Source organism: Mustelus asterias, unplaced genomic scaffold (assembly GCF_964213995.1).
Source record: "Mustelus asterias unplaced genomic scaffold, sMusAst1.hap1.1 HAP1_SCAFFOLD_1042, whole genome shotgun sequence".
NCBI lineage: Eukaryota > Metazoa > Chordata > Chondrichthyes > Carcharhiniformes > Triakidae > Mustelus > Mustelus asterias.
Window position 1 is genome coordinate 1 of NW_027590987.1, and position 24226 is coordinate 24226.

Sequence of the window (24226 nt, forward strand, 5' to 3'; positions counted from 1 at the left end):
AGGGGCGAGCATCGATGATGGAGAATTGTGTGACTGAAGGATATTACAGAGAGAGGAGTGGTCGCAGTCATGGAGAAATTTGGAAACAAGAACGGGAGTTTTTAAATGTTAGTGGTTCTTAAACAGGAACCTTTATAGGTCAGTGAGCACAGGGGTGATGGGTGAACAAGTCTTGAATAATTACACAGACAGCAGAGTTTTGGATGACCTGAGGATTGCAGGGAGGCTGAATGTGGGAGGCCAGCAAAGAGTGCTCTGGGAGAGTTAAGTCCAGAGGTAACAAAGGAATGGATGAGAGTTTCTGAACAAGATGATTTGAGACTCGGGCGATGTTACTGAGGTGGAAATAGACATTCTGGGTGATGATGAGGATATGTGGCTGGAAGCTCAGTTTGGGATGAGACAGGACACTGAGGTTGTGAGAAGTCTGGTTCAGCCTCAGACAGTTGCCAGGGAGAGAGAGTGGAGTCTGTTGTGAGGACTGAAGACAACGGCTTGGTTCTTAATATTCAATTGGAAGAAGTTTCTGTTCATCCAGTACTGGATGTCAGACACGTCAGGATGGTGTGTGAGTTGAAAAGGAACTTGGAGATGATGGTGTTCCCATACACCTGCTTCGTTGCTCCATCGAGGTGGTCGAGGTTGTGGGAGTTTGAAATATTTGAAATTCCTTTTTTCCTGTGCTGCCCAATTCTGTCTCACCCTCTCCTACTTCTGTCTCTCTGCCTCTTCCCCCTCGATCTCTTCTCCCAGATTGTCCAGAGTCTTGTGTCACCCCTGACCAGGGAGCAGGTTTCCTTCCCTGAAGGACATTAGTGAATCAGTTGGGTTTTTTTAAAGTTAAAAATTTATTAGTCACAAGTCGGCTTCCATTAACACATCAATGAAGTTGCTGTGAAATTCCCCTAGTTGCCACAATCCAGCACCTGTTCGGGTCAATGCACCTAACCAGCATGTCTTTCGGACTGTGGGAGGAAACCGGAGCACCCGGAGGAAACCCACGCAGACACAGGGAGAGCGTACAAACTCCACACAGACAGTGACCCAAGCTGGGAATCAAACACGGGTCCCTGGCGCTGTGAGGTAGCAGTGCTGATCACTGCGCCCCCGTGCCGCCCACTGACAATCCGGCAGTTTCCCTGGTAACTTTTTCCCAGTGCCGGCCCCACAAATGACCAGATTCATTCAGCTCAATTTCACAACCTGCCTTTGTGTTTCTGTGGGTTCTCTCTCACTGCCTTTTTTCCATTTAAATCAATTTCACAGGGTATTAGAAGAGGAGGATTTTCAGTCGGGAAACACAAAGCGAACATCACATCAGGATCTGATGGAGTCGCCCAATTTATTGTAACCATTGTATCATGATTGGATTTTGAACATGGAAGAAAAAAGCATCGATTGCAGTGGGGAGAATCTGTACGCGTGTTCTGTGTATGAATCATCTGACCCCACGAACCACAAGTGCCGTCACACTGAAGAGAAGCCGTTGAAATGTGGGGACTGCGAGGAAGGATTCTATTCCCCATCTGAACTGGAAATTCACCAGCGAGTTCATGCTGGGGAGAGGCCGTTCACCTGCTCTGTGTGTGGGAAAGGATTCACTCAGTCGTTCAACCTGCTGAGACACCGGCAAGTTCACACTGGAGAGAGACCATTCACCTGCTCCAAATGTGGGAAGGGATTCACTCAGTCCTCCAATCTGCTGGTACACCAGAGAGTTCACACCGGGGAGAGGCCATTCACCTGCTCCCAGTGTGGGAAGGGATTCATTCACACAAGCAACCTGCTATCACACCAGCGAGTTCACACTGACAAGAGACCTTTTAAATGTCCAGCATGTGGGAAGTGCTTTAAAAGTTCCCGGGAACTGACACGCCATCAGCAAGTTCACACGGAGGAAAGACCTTTTCACTGTGCAGAATGTGGAAAGGGCTATAAAAGTTCCTGGGAACTGACGTACCACCAACGTGTTCACACTGAGGAGAGACCGTTCAGGTGCTCTCACTGCGGGACTGGGTTCAGGCAATCATCTCAACTCACTGTACACCAGCGAATTCACACTGGGAAAAGGCCATTCACCTGCACGGAGTGTGGGAAGGGATTTAGTCGGTCATCCCAACTCATGGTGCACCAGCGGGTTCACTCTGGAGAGAGACCTTTCAAGTGCCTCGACTGTGAGAATTACTATAAAAGTTCTGGAGAACTGAAATCCCATCAGCATGTTCACACTGACAAGAAACCGTTCAGATGCTCTCACTGTGCAATTGGATTCAGGCAATCATCCCATCTCACTGAACACCAGCGAATTCACACTGGGGAGAGACCGTTCACCTGCTCCAATTGTGGGAAGGGATTCACTCAGTCCTCCCAACTCATGGCTCACCAGCGGGTTCACACTGAGGAGAGACCTTTCAAATGCCCAGACTGTGGGAAGTGCTACAAACGATCTGGAGATCTGAGGTCCCACCAACGTGTTCACACTGACGAGAGGCCATTCATGTGCTCTCAATGTGGGACTGGGTTCAGTCGATCGTCGATACTAATTGAACACCAGCGAGTTCACACTGGGGAGAAACCATTCACCTGCTCCAAGTGTGGGAAGGGATTCACTCGGAAATCCAACCTGCTGACGCATCAGCGAATTCATAAGTGAAGGCAGGAGTTAGAGTTTGCTGTTAATCACACCCAGGACTGAACAACATTCATTAGGGTCCTATTCTGCTGGTGGTCATAAACTGCAGCTCGGTAATAGGTGTTAATGTTCTGGATAAAATTAAACTGAATCAGTTTTGTGTCAAACAATATATGGCAAATGTTTTTAATATTAACACAAGTTAGTTGCTTTTGAAGTGAGCTTTCTCTGGACCAAGATTTACTCTGGCTACTTGTTTCCTGTTGTTTCCTTTTTTTTACACTGCTTGGATAGGTATGATCCCATTCAATAAGAACAATATGCAACGAGAGAGTTCGGGGAGTCCATTCAGCCCTCATCATTTGACTGTCAAGTTGACTTGGACGAAATGCATCATCTGTAAGGCTGTATTTATATCACATTCATAGCCCATCCACCAAGTCACAGCTCATACTGAGCCAGAGGATCTACCATTTTACAGCCATAGGGCTGTCACACCATGCCAAATATATGAACATTTCCATTAGTGGATGGAAATGATGGCAGTCTGGGGGCCCAATTGGAGACACAAGCACAGAAATATGGGGAATTGACCATGTTAATGTGGGGATTTGTCACAAACCTTCGTCTTCATCAATGACATGTTGAAGGCTCCAGAGGAGATGCCGTAGCTTCTCCGCTCCGGGGAAGTACTGGACGACAAAGGGTATTCTGTCCACCATGTCCCGTGTTTGTCTTCTGAGGAGGTCGGTGCGGTTTATCGCTGTGGCACGTCGGAACTGTCGATCGATGAGTTGAGCGCCATATCCTGTTCTTTATGAGGGCATCTTTCAGCGCCTGGAGGTGTCTGTTGCGATCCTCCTCATCCGAGCAGATCCTGTGTATACGGAGGGCTTGTCCATAGGGGGTGACTTCTTTAACGTGTTTAGGGTGGAAGCTGGAGAAGTGGAGCATCGTGAGGTTATCCATGGGCTTGCGGTATAGTGAGGTGCTGAGGTGACCGTCCTTAATGGAGATGTGTGTGTCCAAGAATGCAACCGATTCCGGAGAGTAGTCCATGGTGAGTCTGATGGTGGGGTGGAACTTGTTGATGTCATCATATAGTTGTCTCAGTGATTGTTCACCATGAGTCCAAAGGAAGAAAATGTCATCAATGTATCTAGTGTATAGCATCAGTTGAAGGTCCTGTGCGGTGAAGATGTCTTGTTTGAACCTGTGCATGAAGATGTTGGCATATTGAGGTGCAAATTTGGTCCCCATGGCTGTTCCGTGTGTCTGGATGAAGAACTGGTTGTTGAAGGTGAAGACATTGTGGTCCAGGATTAAGCGGATGAGTTGTAAAATTGCATCTGGAAACTGGCAGTTGTCGGTGCTGAGCACTGAAACGGCCTGAGTGGCCTGCTCATAGTTCATTTGTCCATATATTCTTATGTCTCTTTTCCTGGAAATCTCTCTCTCTCTCTTGGGAATGTGCATCACACAACTTTTCCATTCGCACTGATGATTGAAATCTTTTTGAACAGGGCATCAGTGTTCCTCTGACATTTGATCACTGATGATAGTCGTGTCCGAATGAATCAAGATGTTTCTGACTGAAAATCCTTCCATTCTAATCCCTTGTCAATAAAAACATCTATCAAAGCAATGAATGTAAGCACAGGATAGAAATTTGAAACTGATATTCTGGTTGTCACGTAACATTCTCCTCCCTTTCTGGAAAGCATTCTTTCTGGTTGTATCACAACTTGATATTGCTCCTGCTCTGTCCAAGACCACAAGAAACTACAAAGGGTCATGAATGACCTAATCCATCATGTAAACCAGCCTCGTATCCATTGACTCTGTCTACATTTCCCACTGTCTTAGAAAAGCAGCCAGCATAATCAAAGACCTGGACATTCTTTCTTCCACCTTCTTCCATCGGGAAAAAGATATAAAGGTCTGAGGACATGTACAACCAAATCAAGAATAGCTTCTGCTCTGTGGCCATCAAACTTTTGAGTGGAACTATCTCACATTAATTTGATCTTTCTCTATATCCTAGCTATGACTGTCATACTCCATTCTGCACCCTCCTCTTTCCTTCTCTTTGTCAGTAAAACGTACAAGAAACAATACTTCGCACTGTCTACTAATACATGTGACAATAATAAATCAAATCTAATCAAATTTCAAACTTTAAACATCTGCCTCCTCCCTATCAATTGTAAGCCTAATTCTTTTGACCATCCTCCTTATTTTTCCCCAGTTCTCCCCCAAGGACGCTGCTGACTCTGGGGTTCAGTTTCACATTGAGCTATTCCACTCCCCAATATGTCACCCAGGTGTCTAAATTTTTACACCTGAATTTTGCGAAGGCGGCTTCGCTATCAATTCCAGTGACTACCCAGATGTACATTATATCCGGATGGGGTCACTTCGCCTCCTCCCCATCCCATCCATCGCAGTCCCAGGTGTTTGGAGACTCGGCTCCGGCCGAGTAATGGCGGCCGTGGCTCCCACAATCCCCCGCGCTGAGGAAATCGCTCTATTCGCCGGGTGGGACTGCGCATGATGAACCCAGAGAAGTTCTGCGCATGTGCGGAGGATAGCGTTTCCCATTGGCCAACAACTTCGAGCGATCCAGGGTCAAAGTGTCTCCCACTCACTTCCGCTGCACCACTGTCTTCATGAGGGGCATTGACCAATGGGAGGAATTGGAGGACCGGAAGGACACTGGTCCTCCAGCCAATCAGAGTGCGGGCTTTGTGACAATGCAGATTGGATTTCAGACGGACTGAAATCTCTTCCTGTCGTCAACATCTGTCAGTAAAACTCTTTGTTTTCTTCTCTCCTTTTTCTTCTCATTCTGGGGTTAAATTGGGGACTTGCAGCAACTGAAGGGAAAGGAAGTGAATTCAGGGAGCTGCAGACTCTGGAAAGGTTGGCCCAGGTATCTCTCTCCCTCTTAAAGACATTGCCATCCTTTGCTTCCTCAACTTGTCACATTTATTTGTCTGGTTAAGAGGATGGTCTCTTTCCTAATGTTCACAATTTAAAGGGGTGATTTCCCGAGGAAATAGCTGAAATTTAAGGGGCAGTAAATTAATATAGGACAGAGATGTGTGCAGTCTTGTAAGATGATACAAATTAGATATATTATGCATGGTCCAGTAATAAAGTTCATTTTTTATTATTTTTAGTTTTGTTAATACTGTAACTAAGTCGTTTATTTTCAGTAATCGGGTTATTGTATCACACAAGGAGTCCATTCAGCAACTCAAGTCCATGCTAACTCTCTGTAGAGCAATCCAGTCAGTCCCATTCCCCCTTAAGTTCATAAGATATAGGAGCATAATTAGGCTATTTGGCCCATCGAGTCCACTCCGCCATTCAATCATGGCTGATATGCTCCTCATCCCGTCTGTATCCCTGCTCCCCTGCCAGTCTATTTTGACTGCCCATCTAATTTCATTTTGAAATATTGAATGTATCAAAATGCACCACCCTCATAGCCAAACAATTGATATTCAAGAATGTTCACTGTTGAAATAATGTTCTATCTCATAGCCTTGCTGTACTTCTATTTATTAAACTGGTCCCCTATGTTACATACATTTTACTTCACTAAGTATATTTAGGTATTTAGACTGGCAGCCTGCATGAAGATATCTCAGTGCTGGAGAAGAAGCAGTGAGTATGGATTTGTTGATCAGCATGAATCAACACCTTCAGGAGAATTGGAAGGGTGTATTATACATACAGCAGAGTGAGGAGACAGGGATAGGGTGTGGGATGGAGATGTACAGATCGAGAGGAACGAGAAAGGAAGAAATGTTCCACAGAAACTAGAATTGTCTATTCTGAATTTCTGTTTGATACTGACAGTGATGACTTTTGTAAACTCATTTTACAGGAAGTTATAAGGGGAAGATTTGCTGCCAGCAATCTCAAAACATGTTAAGGCTTAATAGAGTCACTCAAATTATCAGAACTTGAATATCATCAGACTTTGAATCTAGAAGAAGAAATATTTATCTGTTTTTTCTGTCACATCAGTGTGACTGGAAAGGCACCAAGAAACACAGGCCTGAGTGAGAGTGTCCAGTACACTGACTGTCAAAAGACCAGTTACACAGACTGCAAAAATATCACATCATTTACAGCGGGGACAGACAGTGCACATGCTCTATGTGTGGATGAGGATTTAACTGATTGTTAAACCTGGAAAGACACAAGGACATCCACACCATGGAGAAACCGGGGAAAGATGAGGATTGTGGTAAGGAATTCCATATCCCGTCTGCACTGCAAACTCATCAACATATTCGCACTGGGGAGAGACTGTTCCCCTGCTCCAAGTGTGGGGAAGGAGACTGCTCCCCATCTGCCCTGAAGATTCATCAATGCAGCCACACTGGGGAGAGGCCCTTCATCTGCTCTGAGTGTGGGAAGGGTTTTCTCCAGGCAGCCGACCTGTGGAATCACCAAGCAGTTCACAGTAGGGAGAGGCTGTACACCTGCTCTGAGTGTGGGAAGGGATTCACTCAGTTATCCCACCTGCTGACACACCAGCAAGTTCACACTGGGGAAAAACCATTCAACTGCTCTGAGTGTGGGAAGCAATTCAATCATTCATCTGAACTTTTGAATCACCAACAAATCCACACCGGAGAGCGACCATTCACCTGCTCCGACTGTGGAAAGGGTTTCACTCAGTCATCTCACCTGCAGATACACCAGCGAGCCCACACTAAGGAGAGGCCTTTCAACTGCTCTGAGTGCGGGAAGTGTTTTATTCAATTATCACACCTAGTGACTCACCAGGGAGTCCACAGGGGGGAGAGGCCGTTCCCCTGCTCCGAGTGTGGGAAGCGTTTTATTCAGTTATCACATCTAGTGACACACAAAGGAACACACACAAGGGAGAGGCCATTCAGCTGCCCCGAATGTGGGAAACGTTTTATCCAATCGTCACACCTAATGTCACACCAGGGAGTTCACAGCAGGGAGAGGCCATTCGTCTGCTCCGAGTGTGGGAGGCGTTTTATTCAATCATCCCACCTAGTGTCACACCAGGAGGTTCACACCAGGGAGAGGCCATTTACCTGTTCCGAGTGTGGCAGGGGATTCATTCAGTTATCTGACCTGCAGAATCACCAGCAAGTTCACACCGGGGAGAGGCCGTTCACCTGCTCTGAGTGTGGGAAGGGATTTACTCGTTCAGCTAACCTGCAGGCACACCGACGTGTTCACACCAGGGAGAGACCATTCACCTGCTCTGAGTGTGGGAAAGGATTCGCTCTTTCATCTTATCTGCAGAGTCACCAGCAAGTTCACACTGGAGAGAGGCCGTTTATCTGCTCTGAGTGTGGAAAGGGATTCATTCAGTCATCCCACCTGCAGACACACCAACGAGTTCACAAGGATTCACAAAGGGATTCACTCAGTCATCCCACCTGCTGAGACACCAGTAAGTTCACAAGTGATGACAGGGGTTGGATTCTGCTGTTATTGCTGCTGTTAATCACATCCAGGACTGAACCATGTTCATTTTGACAATTGGTGAAGTGGGAGGGTCGGAGAGTTTCTTTCTGCTGGACTGGCCAGTCTCACAACTTTGTTTCCAGTGGGCTGATGCTCTTTGAGTCTGGGAGAGCACATTTCCACTGAAATGATCCACAAAAAAAAAGCTGATGAATGTGCCAACTCGACACAGCCACCCAAGGTCGGAATCGAACCCGGTCCCTGGGGCTGTGAGCCAACTGGTCTAACCACTGTGCCACCCAGATCATGGACCCCTGGCAAAACTGGAATCAATGGATATCAAGGGGCAAACTCTCTGCTGGTTGGACGTGTACTGGCAATTAGGAAGATGGTTGTGGTTGTGGAGGGTCAGTCATCTCAGCTCCAGGACATCAATGCAGGGATCTCTCAGGGTCGTGTCCGAGGCCCAACCATCTTCAGCTGCTTCATCAATGACCTTCCCTCCATCATAAGATCAGAAGTGGGGATATCCGCCAATGAATACACAATGTTCAGCACCATTTGTGACTCCTCAGATACTGAAACAGTCCATGTCCAAATACAACAATATCCAGGCTTGGGCTGACAAGTGGCAAGTAACATTCATGCCACATAAGTCCGAGGCAATGACCATCTCCAACAGGAGAAGATCTAACCATCACCCCTTGACATTCAAGGGTATTACCATCACTGAATCCCCCTTCCATTATCAACATCCTGCGGGGGTTACATTGACCAGAAACTCATAGACACTGTGGCTACCAGAGCAGGTCAGAGACTGGCAGCCCTGAGGAGAGTAACTCACTTTCTGACTCCCCCAGCCAAAGCCCGTCCACCATCTACAAGACACAAGTCAGGAATGAGATGGAATACTCTCCACTTGCCTGAATGAGTGCAGCTCCCAACAACACTCAAGCTCAAAACCACCCAGGGCAAAGCAGCCCCACTTGATCAACACACTAACCACAAACATTCACTCCCTCTACCACCGACGGACAGGAGCAACAGTGTGTACCATCTACAAAATGCACTGCAGGGACTCACCAAGACTCCTTAGGCAGCATCTTACAGACTCAGGAACATTACCATCTAGAAGGCCAAGAGCAGCAGATACATGAGAATATCACCACCTGGAGTTTCCTCTCTAAGTCACTCATGTCAGGAAAACAGAGATAGTTTTAAGTGATCTATGTTTCTATTGTTAAATATTAGAAATAAAGTATAGATTTAAGTAAGTTTGATTTAGTGTTTCTGTGTAGGAAGAGGAGAACTTTGGTTGGATTCATGTTGAACAAAGGTGTTTGCATGTGTGGGGGATAGGTTTCAATTGAAATTGTATTCCTGTTGTGCTGAGAGAGTTTATGGCGTGAAAAATAAACGTGAAGTTGGAGAAATAATGCATTGTTGCATAGCAACCAGGGGCACCTTGAGGGTGAGAAGGTTTTTTGAGTGTAGTATTAGTTGAATTTATAGTCTTTGGTCGTGACTTTTAAGGGGCGTCTTGACAAATACATGAATAGGATGGGAATAGAGGGATATGGTCCCCGGAAGGGGAGGGGGTTTTAGTTCAGTCGGGCAGCATGACCGGTGCAGGCTTGGAGGGCTGAAGGGCCTGTTCCTGTGCTGTAATTTTCTTTGTTCGTTGTTCTATAGCAGTTGGGGTGAGGAAACGAGAGAGTGAGCAGCTCTCAGCTCTACTAGAAGCAGGAAAGCCATACAATGGAGTAATGTGTCCGAAAGCAAGCTCCAGAGGAATTAAAGGACAGTTCGTTTGAGAAACCCGGGAATGGAAAAGAAGTTTCAGGAATATTTAAGTAAAAAAGGAACAGCATTGTCTTTGGAACAGGATACTATTCATGGAAGTTAAACTCAGACCTGGGAAGAAAAGAACTGATGAGGTTGGCGAAAGAGAAGCCGCATATCTGAAATAGTGGGAAGGTTTGATGTCCTTAAATCCAGATTTTGAAGCAATTGTATTCTGTTACGGACTGATGATCTGAGTTTATGCAGAATTTTGGAAGCATGTTGCAATTCAAGGCAAAGGAATTCTGAGAGTTAAAAACCTAGAGGCAGCTTCTTGCTAAAAGAGTGGAGAGAAAGCCTTGTTTGAAAGAACAATTGGAAGACCTGGAAGTGAGAAAGTTGCTTTGGAAGGAGATATTAACACGTGTCTTTTTGAGAGCCAAGTTTGGAAACACTCGTGACAATCATCTGGGGGGAAATTTGAGGAGAAATCCACAGAGGATCGATTGAGTTGCATCTGCCACTTGGTTTCAGAGTGGGGCTTGTCTGATCACAGCCAACCTGTGGGTTTAAAGGAACCATGTGTTTACTGAGAACATTATAGCATAAGGAATTTTAAATCTATGTTATTCTTGAAATCTGGATACATTTGTGAAGGTAAGTGTGAGTCAAGGAGTATTTTGTTATCGTCAAACTCTTCGTGTTTAATAAATATTTTGTTAAAAGCTAATTGGCAGTCCTGTGATTCTGTTCCTTTATGTTTTCTACAAAAAGTAAAAGTTGCGGTCTTTTGAGCCAGTGTTCCATCCTGGAATCATCCTGTCCAATTATAACATCAACTGGGATCGTAACACTCACCATCTTGACTTCAAAATATATCGCTGTTCCTTCGCTGTCACTCGGTCAAAATCCTGGAGCTTCCTCCCAAACAAGTGTGGGTGTCCCTATGCCACAGGGATTGGCCAGGATTGACAAAGACTGCTGGAGGCAAGGCTATTGGTTAATATAACTTTTTATTGCACCTTCTTCTAAATATGTACAGCACAAGGCTCAGCATAGAACCATCTCTCAGCAAACTCTTATCATCTGATCTTACATCACTGGGTAGAATATTTACAAATTTAACATTGACCCTTTACACTGCACCAAGTCTTCAGTCAGCCTCCTAACATCCCCTCAGTGCCAGTTGTCTGATTTATCAATTGATGTTTCTGAGATTCACCTTGGGACACTCTCCTACATTGAAGGTCTGATGTAAACAAAAGTTATTTTTTAAATCTCATTGTAACAGACTGAGGAAGTCAGGATTAAAACAATATCTGGGTAAATGGAGTTAGGTCACAGATCAGCCATGACCTCAGTGAATGAGAGAACAGGCTTGAGGGATAAATGACCTCCTCCTGTTCCTGGTAAACTTGGACTCAGACACCAGCTGATGAATGGAAAGTGATGGGAGACCTGGGGAGAAGAGACTTCATCAGAAACCAGCACTGGAGCAGAGTTAGAGAGTGGGAGAAGCCTGGGAGAAACTACACAGGAACTGGAGTTGGTTGTTCAGCTCTTCCAGTCCGCTCTGTCATTCATAGAAATCATAGAAACCCTACAGTGCAGAAGGAGGCCATTCGGCCCATCGAGTCTGCACCGACCACAATCCCACCCAGGCCCTACCCACACATATTTACCCACTAATCCCTCTAACCTACGCATCTCAGGACTCTAAGGGGCAATTTTTAACCTGGCCAATCAACCTAACCTGCACATCTTTGGACTGTGGGAGGAAACCGGAGCACCCGGAGGAAACCCACGCAGACACGAGGAGAATGTGCAAACTCCACACAGACAGTGAACCGAGCCGGGAATCGAACCCGGGACCCTGGAGCTGTGAAGCAGCAGTGCTAACCACTGTGCTACCGTGCCGCCCAGTTAGACCCTGGCTGAACAATCAGATTGGCAAGATTTATTTGATTCTATTCTGTAGATTAAGCTGCAGCTCAGTTTTTTGGGAAATTAACATCAGCAGAAACAAACTCCAACTATCACAATGGGAACATGTGAATTAGGAGCAGGAGAAGGCCACTCGGCCCCTCGAGCCTGCTCCACCATTCAATAGGGTCCCGGCTGATGTGATTGTAGCTTCAACTCCACTTTCCTTCTTACCCCTCACACCCTTTCACTCTCGTCAATCAAGAATCTATTAAATTCAGACTTCAGAATATTCAGTGAGCCAGCCTCCACCACTCTCTGTGGAAGAGAATTCCACACTGTAACAACCCTCTGAGAGAAAAGGTTTCTCCTCATCCCAGTCTTAAATGGGAGACCCCGTATTTTTAAACTGTGCCTCTAGTTCTCCTCTCTCTACAATCAACATCCACTCTGTCAAGTCCCCTCTGAATTTTATGTTTCAATCAGATCCTCTCTCATTCTTCTAAACCCCTTTAGATACAGGCCGAACATGTCCAACATTTCCTTGTATGATAACACCCTCATCCCGTGAATCAGTCAACTAAACCTTCTCTGAACTACTTCTCACACAAGTCCTCTCTTAAGTAAGGAGACCAAAACTGTACACCGTGCTCTAGATGTGGTCTCACCAATACCCTGAACAAATGCAGCAAAACATCTCTGCAATAAACAACAATTCATTTACCTTTCTAATCATTTGCTGGATCCACACACTAACTTTTCCTGATTACGGTACCAGGACACCCAGATCCCTCTGTACCTCAAAGTTCTGCAATCTCTCTCTGTTTAAATAATCAGCTGCTTTTCCATCCTTCCTGCCAAATGGACAAGTTCACATTATCCAAAAATCTTGTTCCAGTTGCCAACTTTTTGCCCACTCACTGACCCTATCTATATCGCTTTGCAGGCTTGTTATGGTCATTCACATCTCACTTTCCTACCTACCTTTGTGTTATCAACAAATTTTGATCCTGTCATCCACATCATGAAAATAGTTTGTCAATAGTTGAGGGCCCAGCACTGGTCCCTGTGGCACTCCACAGGCTACACTTTGCCATCCCAAAAATGACTTGTTTCTCCCTCAGCATGGTTTTGTGGCAGGTAGGTCGTGCCTTACTAACCTTATTGAGTTTTTTGAGAAAGTGACCAAGGAGGTGGATGGGGGCAAGGCAGTGGACGTGGTATATATGGATTTTAGTAAGGCGTTTGATAAGGTTCACCATGGTAGGCTTCTGCAGAAAATGCAGATGTATGGGATTGGGGGTGATCTAGGAAATTGGATCAGGAATTGGCTAGCGGATAGGAAACAGAGGGTGGTGGTTGATAGTAAATATTCATCATGGAGTGCGGTTACAAGTGGTGTACCTCAGGGATCTGTTTTGGGGCCACTGCTGTTTGTAATATTTATTAATGATCTGGATGAGGGTATAGTTGGGTGGATTAGCAAATTTGCTGATGACACCAAAGTCGGTGGTGTGGTAGACAGTGAGGAAGGGTGTCGTAGTTTGCAGGAAGACTTAGACAGGTTGCAAAGTTGGGCCGAGAGGTGGCGGATGGAGTTTAATGCGGAGAAGTGTGAGGTAATTCACTTTGGTAGGAATAACAGATGTGTTGAGTATAGGGCTAACGGGAGGACTTTGAATAGTGTGGAGGAGCAGAGGGATCTAGGTGTATGTGTGCATAGATCCCTGAAAGTTGGGAATCAAGTAGATAAGGTTGTTAAGAAGGCATATGGTGTCTTGACGTTTATTGGTAGGGGGATTGAATTTAGGAGTCGTAGCGTTATGTTGCAACTGTACACAACTCTGGTGCGGCCGCACTTGGAGTACTGTGTGCAGTTCTGGTCCCCACATTACAGGAAGGATGTGGAGGCTTTGGAGAGGGTGCAGAGGAGGTTTACCAGGATGTTGCCTGGTATGGAGGGGAGATCCTATGAGGAGAGGCTGAGGGATTTGGGATTGTTTTCGCTGGAAAGGCGGCGGCTAAGAGGGGATCTTATTGAAACATATAAGATGATTAGAGGTTTAGATAGGGTGGATAGTGATAGCCTTTTTCCTCTGATGGAGAAATCCAGCACGAGGGGGCATGGCTTTAAATTGAGGGGGGGTAGTTATAGAACCGATGTCAGGGGTAGGTTCTTTACCCAGAGGGTGGTGAGGGATTGGAATGCCCTGCCAGCATCAGTAGTAAATGCGCCTAGTTTGGGGGCGTTTAAGAGATCCGTAGATAGGTTCATGGACGAAAAGAAATTGGTTTAGGTTGGAGGGTCACAGTTTTTTTTTTTAACTGGTCGGTGCAACATCGTGGGCCGAAGGGCCTGTTCTGCGCTGTAATGTTCTATGTTCTATGTTCTATGTTCTATGTTCCTCTCTGTTTCCGATTAGCTCATCAATCCTCTATCCATGCTAATATAAAGAATCAACATGGATAAAATGCTAATATGCCTTATGCTACGAATTCTTATTAAGTGTGGTAAACATTGATGTGGCACCTTGTCAAATGCCTTCTGGAAAACTAAATACACCACATCCACAGGTTCCACTTTATCCACATTGCTTGTTACTTCCTCAAAGAATCCAACACATCAATTAACAGGATGTCCCTTGCACAAAACCATGTTGACTCTGCCTGATTGCACGGAGATTATCTGTGTCCCATCCCAGTCTCCTTAATAACAGAATGAACATGATTCAGTCCTGCATGGGATTAGCAGCAACAGCAGAATCCAACCCCTGCAGTGACTTGTGAACTTGCTGGTGTCTCAGCAGATTGGCTGACCGAGCAAATCTCTTCCCACATACGGAGCAGGTGAACGATCTCTCTCCCGTGTGAACCTGCTGGTGTCTCAGCAGGTGGGATGACTGAGTGAACCTTTTCCCACACATGGAGCAGGTGAATGATCTCTCCCCAGTGTGAATTTGCTGGTGTCTCAGCAGGTCCTTCGTGCTTTTAAAGCTCTTCTCACAGTCAGAACATTTAAAAGGTCTCTGATCAGTGTGGACCAGTTGATGTGCAATGAGCTGGGGTGGCTGAGTGAATCGTTTCCCACATGTGGAGCAAGTGAAGGGTTTCTCCCCAGTGTGAATTCGCTCGTGTATCAGAAGCTGGGCTGAATCAGTGAATCCCTTCCCACACACACAGTGCAAATGAATGGCTTCTCCCCGGTGTGAGCTCGCTGGTGTCTCAGACAGTGGGATGAATGGGTGAATCCCATCCCACACACCGAGCAGGTGAACGGTTTCTCCCCGGTGTGAACTCGCTGGTGTCTCAGACGGTGGGATGAATGGGTGAATCCCATCCCACACACCGAGCAGGTGAACGGTTTCTCCCCAGTGTGAACTCGCTGGTGTCTCAGACAGTGGGATGAATGGGTGAATCCCATCCCACACACCGAGCAGGTGAACGGTTTCTCCCCAGTGTGAACTCGCTGGTGTGTCACCAAATCCTGTTTACTTTTAAAGCTCTTCTCACAGTCAGAACACTGAAATGGTCTCTTATCAGAGTGAACTCGCTGGTGTGTTTGCAGCTGGGATAAACGTCCGAATCTCCTCTCACATACGGAGCAGGTGAATGGCTTCTCCCCAGTGTGAGTGCGCTGATGGACTTGTAAATCATTTTTACTTTTAAATCTCTTCTCACAGTCAGAACACTGAAATGGTCTCCGATCAGTGTGAACAAGTTGGTGTGTCAGAAGGTGGGATGACTGAGTGAATCCCTTCCCACACACTGAGCAGGTGAACGGTCTCACCGCCATGTGAGTGCGCTGGTGTCTCAGGAGGTCCTTTGTGCTTTTAAAGCTTTTCTCACAATCAGAACACTGAAACAGTCTCTGATCGGAGTGAACCTCCCGGTGAATCAGGAGGCTTGATAAAGCATGACATCCCCTCCCACATTCGAGGCAGGTGAACGGCCTCTCACCAGTGTGAACACGCCGGTGTGTATAGAGGCTGGATGAGTAAGCAAATCCTTTCCCACACTCAGAGCAGGTGAACGGCCTCTCTCCAGTGTGAATGCGACGATGAATATCCAATTCGGACGGGTAATTGAATCCCCTCCCACAGTCCACACATTTCAATGGTTTCTCTGTGCTGCGGGTGTCCTCATGTGACTCCAGGTTGGATGATGAGTTGAAGCCTCGTTTACACAGAATATGTGTCGGGTCACTACTCAGTTAGAATGATGTGATTATTTTTCAGACTTGTTAAACCACTTTCCACATTCAGCACATTGGAAACTCTCAGGTGTGTTTGTGTGTCTAGGTGCTTTTTCAGTCACACTGATGTTTGAAATCTTTGCCCGCAGACAGAATGAACATTTCTCCTTCTGTAGACAAAGGCTGATGATATTCAGTTTCTGATGAATCAAATCACTGAAACAGATCTTGATGTGAAGTTTGGTTTGAGTTTCACATCTGTAAATCCTGCTTCATAATACCCTGCAAAAACAGTTTACAAATACCATCACTGTCAGTGCAGGATAGAAATTCTGAACAGACAATTCATAGTTTCTCTGGAACATATTTTCCTCTCTTGTTCCCCCAAATCTATAAATCCCCGTCCCACACACTCTACCTCCTCCCCTGGACTGAAATCCAAACCCATCTCAACATCTCCACCATTTCTTCCCTCCACTCCCAGTTTTCTCCCTCCCTCTCCTCTGTCTGGGTTCAGTTCTTGATGTGGAAATCTCACTAACTGTCCTGGCTGGAGACAGTACACATCTCTTTAACCAGTGCTTAACCCTCTCTCCACTCACATTGTCTGTACCTTTAAGACTTGATTGCCTGTAAAGACTCACATTCCAACCATTATCTTGTAAATTGAGTTTGTGTCAATATATATGCCCCGTTTATGAACACAAGTCCGACTCACCTGATGAAGGAGCAGTGATCCGAAAGCGAGTGGCTTTTGCTACCAAATAAACCTGTTGGTCTTTAACCTGGCGTTGTGAGACTTCTTACTGGGTTCAGTTCTCCAGCTGCTGTCTGCAGACTGACAATAAAACCAATGGGTCTTATTGGGGGTGTTGGGGCCTCCAGCGGGTGTTTGTGAATCCTCCCCGCCCACCTCCCAGGGTTTCCTTCCTTCCCAGAGATCAGAGTCCTCATTGATTTGAGGCCAAAGTGTAACCTCTTATTTATTGTCCCCCTCCCCCATCCTCTGATGTGAACCATCCTCCAGTGGCTGAGCCAGGATGGGGCCGTTAACCTGGGCCTGTTCCCGGGAGGGAGGGAGGGAGAAGCCCCGCAGCTGCAAACCAGGGAGCTGACAATGATTCTGAAGGGTTTGCGGATCCACAAAGTGTTTCCAAATCCTCCCAGCCACCGCCTAACGCTGACTCCGCTTCTCCGGGACAAACAAGCGCCAAGGACAGCAATGACACTGCGCATGCTCCACATCACAATGCCCGGGGACTGATTGACGGCAGCTCCGGACCAATAGGAAGAGGGGGCGGGACTGGCCGACCGAGCCGGAGCGGCTGGTCCTCCAACCAATCGGAGTGAACGAGGGGCGGGACTGGAGGACCGAGCGGGAGCGGCTGATCCTCCAACCAATCGGAGTGAATGAGAGGCGGGACCTGAAGCATGCGCAGTGCGGGTAATGGCGACGGGTAGACGGGCGGTTTTAATTTGGAGGCGAGATCAATACTAGGTAGGGGGCGGCGCGCGGGGAATGATAAATGTGGCGAGTGGGTGGAGAGACTTTGTAAACATGTTGTTCAAACCCAGACCCCGGAAATGAACTTCCCGGTCCCCCCTTTGTACCAAATGGAGCGGCAGCTTGTAGTGTTAGACCCGGGCTGACTGCCGCCATTGAGGCTGCATGTGGGAGGCCGGCAGGGATTGTGATCGGAGAGGGAAGCCCTGACGTCACAATGGAATGGGTGAGAGTGTGAGGTCACAATGGAATGGGTGAGGGTGTGACATCACAATGGAATGGGTGAGTGTGTGACGTCACAATGGAATGTGATCGGAGAGCGAAATTTCACTCTGAAGCTCATTGGACAACTTCCGCATTGTGACGCTACGATAGAACCCTGCCTGAATCAGCCAATAGGAATCACTGCGCTCCGCGGTGATGTCTCCGGGTTCCATGGTGCAGGCCCGGGCGTGCGGACCCGGGAGCCCTGCCCCCACCCATTGTTCCCCTCCCCCTACACCACATCGAGCCAAGGTTTCCAGGCAACCGGCTGACGGCTCTGGCCAGAGCGAGAAGCCGCTCGGTGATCTCCCCCTCCCCCCGCCCGGGACTGCAAAATGTGCGAGGGAGAGGGGAAGCTGTGCATATGCGGGGGAGAACCCACCCTCTGAATGAGAGAGGAAAGAATGTTCCATAGAAATTGTCTGTTCTGAATTTCTATCCTGTACTGACACTGATGACTTTTGGAAACTCATTTTCCAGGATATTGAAAGAGGAATCACAGGCTGAAATCTCAAACGTCACGTCTAGATCTGACAGAGTCATATTCCTTGGGACCTCAATATCATCGGACTTTGAATCCAGAAGGAGAAATGATTGTCCAGTCTGTCGATTTGAAAAGATTTGAAATGTCAGTGTGAGTGAAAAAGCGTCAACACACTGCCACACTCGAGTGAGAGTGTTCCGATGCACTGACTAAAGAGCTTTAACCAGTTACACAGTCTGAATAAATATCACACCATTCACAGCAGGTGGAGACTGTAATCTTGTTCTGTGTGTGGACGAAGTTTCAACTAATTGTCCACTCAAGAGTGAGGTAAGGACACCTGCACCATGGCGAAACCATGGAAATGTGCGGACTGTGGGAAGGGATACGGAACCCCATCAGAGCTGGAAGCTCATCGGCGCAGCCACACTGGGGAGAGGCCGTTCATCTGCTCTCAATGTGGGAAGGGATTCAGTCAGTTATCCAACCTGCAGAGACACCAGCGAGTTCACACTGGGGAGAGGCCGTTCACCTGCTCTCAATGTGGGGAGGGATTCACTCAGTCATCCCACCTGCAGAGACACCAGCGAGTTCACACTGGGGAGAGGCCCTTCACCTGCTCTCAGTGTGGGAAGGGATTCACTCGGATATCCAGCCTGCAGAGACACCAGCGAGTTCACACTGGAGAGAGGCCGTTCACTTGCTCTCAGTGTGAGAAGGAATTCACTTATTTATCCAGCCTGCAGACACACCAGCGAGTTCACACTGGGGAGAGGCCATTCACCTGCTCTCAGTGTGGGGAGGGATTCACTCGGTCATCCCGCCTGCAGTCACACCAGCGAGTTCACACTGGAGAGAGGCCGTTCACCTGTTCTCAATGTGGGGAGGGATTCACTCAGTCATCCCACCTGCAGAGACACCAGCGAGTTCACACTGGAGAGAGGCCGTTCACTTGCTCTCAGTGTGAGAAGGAATTCACTCATTTATCCAGCCTGCAGATACACCAGCGAGTTCACACTGGGGAGAGGCCGTTCACCTGCTCTCAGTGTGGGGATGGATTCACTCAGTCATCCCGCCTGCAGAGACACCAGCGAGTTCACACTGGAGAGAGGCCATTTACCTGCTCTCAGTGTGGTAAGAGGTTCACTCAGTTATCCAGCCTGCAGAGACACCAGCGAGTTCACACTGGGGAGAGGCCATTCACCTGCTCTCAGTGTGGGAAGGGATTCATTCAGTTATCCGAGCTGCGGACACACCAGCGAGTTCATACAGGGGAGAGGCCATTCACTTGCTCTCAGTGTGGGGAGGGATTCACTCGGTCATCCAGCCTGCTGACACACCAGCGAATTCACACTGGGGAGAGGCCGTTCACCTGCTCTCAGTGTGGGAAGGGATTCAATCAGTTATCCAACCTGCAGGCACACCAGCGAGTTCACACTGGGGAGAGGCCGTTCACCTGCTCTCAGTGTGGGAAGGGATTCACTCGGTCATCCGACCTGCGGGCACACCAGCGAGTTCACACTGGGGAGAAGCCCCCATTCACCTGCTCTCAGTGTGGGAAGGGATTCACTCGGTCATCCCACCTGCAGAGACATCAGCGAGTTCACACTGGGGAGAGACCGTTCACCTGCTCTCAATGTGAGAAGGGATTCACTCTGTCATCCCACTTGCAGACACATCAGCGAGTTCACACCGGAGAGAGACCATTCACCTGCTCTCAGTGTGCGAAGGGATTCATTCAGTTATCCAGCCTGCAGAGACACCAGCGAGTTCACACTGGAGAGAGGCCGTTCACCTGCTCTCAGTGTGGGAAGGGATTCACTCAGTTATCCAGCCTGCAGACACACCAGCGAGTTCACACTGGGGAAAGGCCGTTCACCTGCTCTCAGTGTGGGAAGGGATTCACTCGGTCAACCCATCTGCGGACACACCAGCGGGTTCACACTGGAGAGAGACCGTTCACCTGCCCTCAGTGTGGGAAGGGATTCACTCGGTTATCCAGCCTGCAGACACACCAGCGAGTTCACACTGGGGAGAGACCATTCACCTGCTCTCAGTGTGGGAAGGGATTCACTCGGTCATCCGACCTGCGGACACACCAGCGGGTTCACACAGGGGAGAAACCATTCACCTGCTCTCAGTGTGGGCAGGGATTCACTCAGTCATCCAGCCTGCGGGCACACCAGCGAGTTCACACTGGGGAGAGGCCGTTCACCTGCTCTCAGTGCGGGCAAGAATTCACTCAGTTATCCAACCTGCAGACGCACGAGCGAGTTCACACTGGGGAGAGGCCGTTCACCTGCTCTGTGTGTGGGAAGGGTTTCAGCGTTTCATCCCGGCTGCTGAGGCACCAGCAAGTTCACGAGTGATTCCAGAGGTTGGATTCTGCTGTTATTGTTCCTGCTCTCAATTACATCCAGGATTGCATTTTGTTCATTCTCACAGTTGGTCAATGGGAAGGGTCAGAGGGTTTCTTTGTGCTGGACTGGCTGGTCTCAGCCTCCAGTGGGTTGATGCTCTTTGAGTCTTTTTGCAAATACCTGGTTTCAAATGTCACAAGGATCACAGAGTGACAGGGTGTTAGGAAGTTTAGAGATATTTAGTCAGAAGAAAACAGAGGTTGGCAGTGCAAAGGTACCTTTCTGAATGGAGGGCTGTGACAAGTGACATTCCGCAGGGATCAGTGCTGGGACTTTTGCTGTTTGTAATATATATAAATGATTTGGAGGAAAATGTAACTGGTTTGATTGGTAAGTTTGTGGACGACACAAACGTTGGTGGAATTGCGGATAGCGATGGGGAACGGCAAAGGATACAGCAGGATATAGAGCAGTTGGAGAATTGGGCGGAGAGATGGCAGATGAAGTTTAATCCGGACAAATGTGAGGTAATGCATTTTGGAAGGTCTAATACAGAATGGAAATATACAGTAAATGGCAGAACCCTTAAGAGCATTCATAGGCAGAGGGATCTCGGTGTACAGGTACACAGGTCATTGAAAGTGGTAATGCAGGTGGAGAAGGTAGTCAAGAAAGCATATGGCATGCTTGCCTTCATCGGCCGGGGCATTGAGTTTAAAAATTGGCAAGTCATGTTGCAGCTTTATAGAACCTTAGTTTGACCGCACTTGGAATCTAGTGTTCAATTCTGGTCACCACACTACCCGAAGAATGTGGAGGCTTTGGAGAGGGTACGGAAAATATTTATCAGGATGCTGCCTGGTGTGGAGGGCATTAGCTATGAGGAGAGTTTGGAGAAACCTGGTCTGTTCTCACTGGAACGACGGAGGTTGAGGGGAGACCTGATAGAAGTCTCCAAGATTATGAGGGGCATGGACAGAGTGGATAGTCAGAAGCTTTTTCCCAGAGTGGAAGAGTCAGTTACTGGGGGGCATAGGTTTAAGGTGCGAGGGGCAAGGTTTAAAGGAGATGTACAAGGCAGGTTTTTTACACAGAGGGTGGTGGGTGCCTGGAACTCGTTGCCGGGGAAGGTAGTGGAAGCAGATACGATAGTGACTTTTAAGATGTGTCTTGACAAATATATGAATAGCATAGGAATAGAGGGATATGGTCCCGGAAAGGTAGGGGGTTTTAGTTCAGACAGGCAGCATGGTTGCTGCAGGCTTGGAGGGCCAAAGGGCTTGTTTCTGTGCTGTAATTTTCTTTGTTCTTCGTTCTGTTTGGAACATCCCAAATGCCCATCCAATTTCCTTTTTAATTGTTTATTGTCTCCACTTCCTCCACCCTCATAGACAGCGAGTTTCAGGTCATTACCATTCACTGCATCAGAATATTCTTCCTCACATCTCCCCCCTCAATTCCCCCCCCACCCCACTGCCCCCCCCCCCCCCAGCCCCCCACTCCCCCCTCCCTTGCATCTCTAACCCAAAACAAGAAATCTGTGTCCCCCCTCGTCCTTGTTCCATCAGCTAATGGGAACAGCTTTTCTTTGTCCACCTTATCTAAACCTGTCAGAATCTTGTCCCCCATCTATCAAATCTCCCCTCAACCTCCTTTGCTCCAAGGAAAACAACCCCAGCCTGACATTGACAATAAAGAACAAACTAACAGAATATGTTACTGTCTGAAATCAAATGGGAATGTTTAATTTCTGTTTGAAAGATATTGTGAATGTATTGTCCTGGACAATAAAGGAATTGGAATAACACACCTTGGGTGTGGTTGAATGGAATATATCAATCTGATATTCACCTACAGTCCAGTGAAAGTCTGGAATATGTAGCTGGAAGTCCCTTCCTAACAGCAATGTGGGTGTACGTACACCTCAGGCATTGCAGCAGTTCAGGAAGGCACCCTTGGGGTTGGGGTTGACCACGGCCAAGGCAGCTCCATACAGCCACATATTCTGTTATAATTGAAGGACTGCAGATTGAATGTGAGGCATTGTGGGACTGGACTATCTTGACCACATTCCTGTGACTGCCCGGAAACTCATGTGTCTATTTTAAAGCACAAAGAACAATAGAGCACAGGAACAGGCCCTTCGGCCCTCCAAGCCTGCGCTGATCATGTGTTCCTAACTAGACCATCCATTTGTATCCCTCTATTCCTAGTCGTTCATGTGGTTATCAAGATGAGTCTTAAATGTTTCTCGCGTGTCTGCCTCAACCACCTTGCTTGGTAGTGCACTCCAGGCCCCCACCACCCTCTGTGTAAAATACGTCCCCCGCATATCTGTATTGAACCTTGCCCCCCTTACCTTGAACTTGTGACCCCTTGTGTTTGTCATTGCTGACCTGGAAAAAAGCTTCCAACTGTTCACCCTATCTATGCCCTTCGTAATTTTGTAAACTTCTATTAGGTCGCCCCTCAACCTCCGTCTTTCCAGGGAGAACAACCCGAGTTTACTCAATCTCTCCTCATAGCTAATACCCTCCATACCAGGCAACATCCTGGTAAACCTTTTCTGTACTCTCTCCAAAGTCTCCGCGTCCTTCTGGTAGTGTGGTGACCAGAACTGGACACAGTATTCCAAATGCGGCCGAACCAACGTTCCATATAACTGCAACACCATGTGCCAACTTTTATACTCTATGCCCCAATAAAGGCAAGCATGCCATATGCCTTCTTCACCACCTTTTCCACCTGTGCTGCCACCTTTAAGGATCGTGGACTTGCACACCCAGATCCCTCTGTGTGTCTATACTCCTGATGGTTCTGCCATTTATTGTATAGCTCCCCCCTGCATTAGATCTACCAAAATGCATCACTTCACATTTATTTGGATTAAATTCCATCTGCCATTTCTCCACCCAATTTTCCAGCCTATCTATATCCTGCTGTATTCTCTGACAATGTTCATCACAATCCACAACTCCAGCAATCTTTGTGTCGTCCGCAAACTTACTGATCACACCAGCTACATCTTCCTCCAAATCATTTATATATATCACAAACAGCAGAGGTCCCAGTACAGAGCCCTGTAGAACACCGCTAGTCACAGACCTCCAATCAGAAAAAGACCCCTCCACTGCTACCCTCTGTCTTCTATGGCTAAGCCAGTTCTGTACCCATCTAGCTGGTTCACCTTTGATCCCATGAGATTTAACCTTTTGCACCAGCCTTCCATGAGGGACGTTGTCAAACGCTTTACTAAAATCCATGTCGACGACATCCACGGCCCTTCCCTCGTCAGTCATTTTTGTCACCTCCTCAAAAAACTCAACCAAATTTATGAGGCATGACCTCCCTTGTACAAAACCATGTTGTCTATCGCTAATGAGATTATTCAGTTCTAAATGTGTATAGATCCTATCTCTAAGAATCTTCTCCAACAATTTCCCTACCACGGACATCAAGTTCACTGGCCTATAATTACCCGGGTTATCCTTGCTACCCTTCTTAAATAACGGGACCACATTTGCTATCCTCCAATCCTCTGGGACCTCACCTGTGTCCAATGAAGAAACAAAGATTTTTGTGAGAGGCCCAGCAATTTCATCTCTTGTCTCTCTCAGTA

General features: G+C 47.4%; 3 protein-coding genes across 3 annotated transcripts in view; 2 read left to right on the forward strand and 1 right to left on the reverse strand.

The window, feature by feature from the left end:
• Nucleotides 1-1378: 1378 nt before the first annotated feature.
• On the forward strand, nucleotides 1379-9912 carry LOC144487788 (uncharacterized). The gene is made up of 3 exons (XM_078205862.1): nucleotides 1379-2649; nucleotides 7114-8060; nucleotides 9791-9912. The coding sequence occupies exons 1-3, from the start codon at nucleotides 1379-1381 to the stop codon at nucleotides 9910-9912; spliced, it is 2340 nt and encodes a 779-aa protein (XP_078061988.1).
• A 4932-nt stretch (nucleotides 9913-14844) lies between these two features.
• On the reverse strand, nucleotides 14845-15772 carry LOC144487785 (uncharacterized). The gene has a single exon (XM_078205859.1). It carries the CDS (start codon nucleotides 15594-15596, stop codon nucleotides 14940-14942), a length of 657 nt encoding a protein of 218 aa, XP_078061985.1. The 5' UTR covers nucleotides 15597-15772; the 3' UTR covers nucleotides 14845-14939.
• Nucleotides 15773-18515: 2743 nt separating this feature from the next.
• LOC144487786 (uncharacterized) overlaps nucleotides 18516-24226 on the forward strand; it is a 38004-nt gene continuing 32293 nt past the window's right edge. The window contains exon 1 of the mRNA XM_078205860.1: nucleotides 18516-20436. Within this exon, the coding sequence (XP_078061986.1) occupies nucleotides 18595-20436 (1842 nt within the window). The 5' untranslated portion in view covers nucleotides 18516-18594. The remainder of the gene's footprint in view (nucleotides 20437-24226) is intronic.

Coding starts and splice junctions, on each gene's coding strand:
- LOC144487788 (XM_078205862.1), top strand. CDS start 1,379: ATGGAAGAAAAAAGCATCGATTGCAGTGGGGAGAATCTGTACGCGTGT. Junction 2,650..7,113: donor ACGCATCAGCGAATTCATAA/GTGAAGGCAGGA, acceptor AGCAGTTCACAG/TAGGGAGAGGCTGTACACCT. Junction 8,061..9,790: donor TTCACAAAGGGATTCACTCA/GTCATCCCACCT, acceptor GTTGTTCTATAG/CAGTTGGGGTGAGGAAACGA.
- LOC144487785 (XM_078205859.1), bottom strand. CDS start 15,596: ATGGCGGTGAGACCGTTCACCTGCTCAGTGTGTGGGAAGGGATTCACT.